General features: G+C 40.8%; 1 protein-coding gene across 4 annotated transcripts in view; it reads left to right on the plus strand.

The window, feature by feature from the left end:
- Nucleotides 1–2,024, plus strand: part of LOC106812998 — a 21,689-nt gene extending 19,665 nt beyond the window's left edge. Inside the window, exons 3-4 of one of the 4 annotated variants that reach the window (XR_001394408.1) lie at nucleotides 557–646; nucleotides 1,108–2,024. Coding sequence is in view for 2 of the 4 variants with exons in the window: in XM_014817040.1 (XP_014672526.1) it covers nucleotides 1,108–1,209 (102 nt within the window). In the remaining 2 variants the exon portion in view is untranslated. The remainder of the gene's footprint in view (nucleotides 1–556; nucleotides 647–1,107) is intronic. The other 3 variants (XR_001394409.1, XM_014817040.1, XM_014817041.1) reach the window with 3 other exon arrangements.
- The last annotated feature ends 512 nt before the right edge of the window (nucleotides 2,025–2,536 follow it).

A 2,536-nucleotide genomic window follows, 5' to 3' on the forward strand; every position in this document is an offset into this window, starting at 1 on the left:
AACATCACCAACACACACAAACGGTCACACGGTGGCGCACAGCACAATACGCAACACAATCACATATAAACATTCAGAGACCGTCCAACAACGCCACGCACACAGCGCTACACTGAGCTCATCTCTCTCTCTCTCTCTCTCTCTCTCTCTCATCTCTTCTCTCTCCTCTCTTCTCTCCTCTCTCTCTCTCACGCGGACACCACTTTGAAGACAATTACAGACATCTGATGCGACGAGTATGGTCTCAATATGTACACCTACGTTTCTGGTAATATGAAAAATTGATGTTGCGATAAATTCTATTTTTATTTTTACGATACTAAGTAAGCTGTCACGCTTTCGACACATCGTTCAGGTACCAGCTAAACACATTCTACAAGCGCGCATTCTCTAGGCTAATAGCATCCTGTTGGGTGATACCGGCCGCTCATCTCTCTCTCTTTTCCCTCTCTACCTGTCTCTTTCTCTCTCTTTGATATAAGGGGCAGCACTTTAGGCTGTACAGTGTCGTGTCTCGTATGTATCGTTCAGGCGAATTTCATATTTGTTTTTTTAGAAATTTTCAGAAGGGCACCTAAGATTTTTTCGGTAAAGATCCCCTAAAGTTTGAACAGACTGTAAGATAACATCCATCGCTATAAAGCAGGTATAATTATAGGACCTTTCAGAAATAAAAAATCTAAGATTTGTTTTACAATATGGCGGATTATAGGACAATGGGATGTAAATTCGACATCCTTGGTTCTGGCGGCTATACCACATATATGACTATATACTATTTATCATATATGCTACGAAATCTCCGCGTTTTTTCGCGTTTGTATTTAACTATTATTAAATTAAAGTCTTTAATTATTAACACAACATATGCCTATACACATGCGGCATTAGTATGAACGGAATCGATTTTTTCTTTTAGATTTTGATCGTCAACACTAAATGTAAGCGGCGTCTCGTTTTAACATCCTCGTTTTAACATCCATAACGCGCGACGATTATCTGCTAACGGTAAAGCGAGGAAGAAACGAGACCGTCTGTACAACGGAGACACGAATGAATCTGCACACTAACTGCCTAACCTTCCTGTTCTCGGCGCTTTCTTAACAGCAGGAGGAGCGAATTTTCTGCAGAGGGTTCTTCGACTGCATGTCAAGGAGAAGAGCGAGGAGGTCGACGAGGCAACGGTTCGCTGTCGCCGAGGCGAAATGATTCCGCGTCGGCTGCACTCATCTCTTCCACATTCCGCTAGACTTCGCTAGAGCCTGCCGTTTCCAACATGGCGCCCGCCGTTACGGTCAGCGAATGTAATCCATCGGCGGAGGCGGGAAACAACCTGCGATGGAAATCTCCCAAACGCGCGCGCGCACACACACACACACACACACACACACACACACACACACACACACACACACACACACACACACACACACACACACACACACTTATTTACGGGGATTTCTGAATTGCAATGAAAATACATAAGCATAGATGTACGTGGGAGCTCATAAGCATTACCCGTGTCAACGGGGTGCGGTCTTCGGGGTGAGTGTAGTAATCTGCGAGTAATTAATGGTAAAAAAAACCTTCAAAGTCAAACTTAAAGGGCAACTACTGATCAACTACTAGCAAACGGATCACGATTCTGTTGTGTTCTAACTTTCAAATCACGCCCGGCATGCTTTTGCTATCAACAGTTTAAACGGTTGCAGTCAATAATTAAAAATTAACGAATATTATACGAGTAAATCCGAAAAAACGTCTGACTGTCTAAGATTATTTAGACTCTAAGTAGAAGGGGTTTCAATTATATAAATATCAAGTGTATCACGATTTTAGAATAATATATGGGCCTATCTGTCTGGCTCTTGTGTCGCTTAGTACTGACGTCCTGATTATAGTGAATGTATAATACGAAACGTTTCCGTTTTATTTTGATATAAAAATCAATATATCAAAGCTGATAGGCTTCAAATTTGGATATTAATATCAAATAAACACACTGGATATTTCCAGTTCATGTACGTTTCGCCATTACAGCGTATATTTGTAATTAATTAACTAATTAATTAATTAATATTGGATAATATCTATATATAATATATATCTATACTGCCTATTATCGTGGTAAAACAGGAGTATCTGCAGTTCCCGTAGTACCAACATTCGCAAAGCCTTTACTATTTTACTCGAATGATTCTGCGCTGTAAACTCGTCAATTTATCAGTTATCTAAAATTCAATTAATGTCACGACAGTAACATGTGACCTCTGTGAGTTTGGCAGAGGATCGATCGATTGCTAACGAATTGCACTAACTGGGTAGAATCCTCAGCTATTGCTCAACGCTGCCATGTTTACCTAAGCCGTTCATCCATGTTCTCTTATTTAGCAACGGAAATGAGTCGTGCAAATTTCGTATGCGCAGTTAATTAACTCTGGGATGAGCGGAGAATCTTCATTATCCGTTTAGTATTCCGGCAATGGGAGGTGTGTGTAGCCCGTGTTTTTACATGGGAGGCAAATATTATATTAGG

Source organism: Priapulus caudatus, unplaced genomic scaffold, assembly GCF_000485595.1.
Source record: "Priapulus caudatus unplaced genomic scaffold, Priapulus_caudatus-5.0.1 Scaffold712, whole genome shotgun sequence".
Classification (NCBI taxonomy): domain Eukaryota; kingdom Metazoa; phylum Priapulida; class Priapulimorpha; order Priapulimorphida; family Priapulidae; genus Priapulus; species Priapulus caudatus.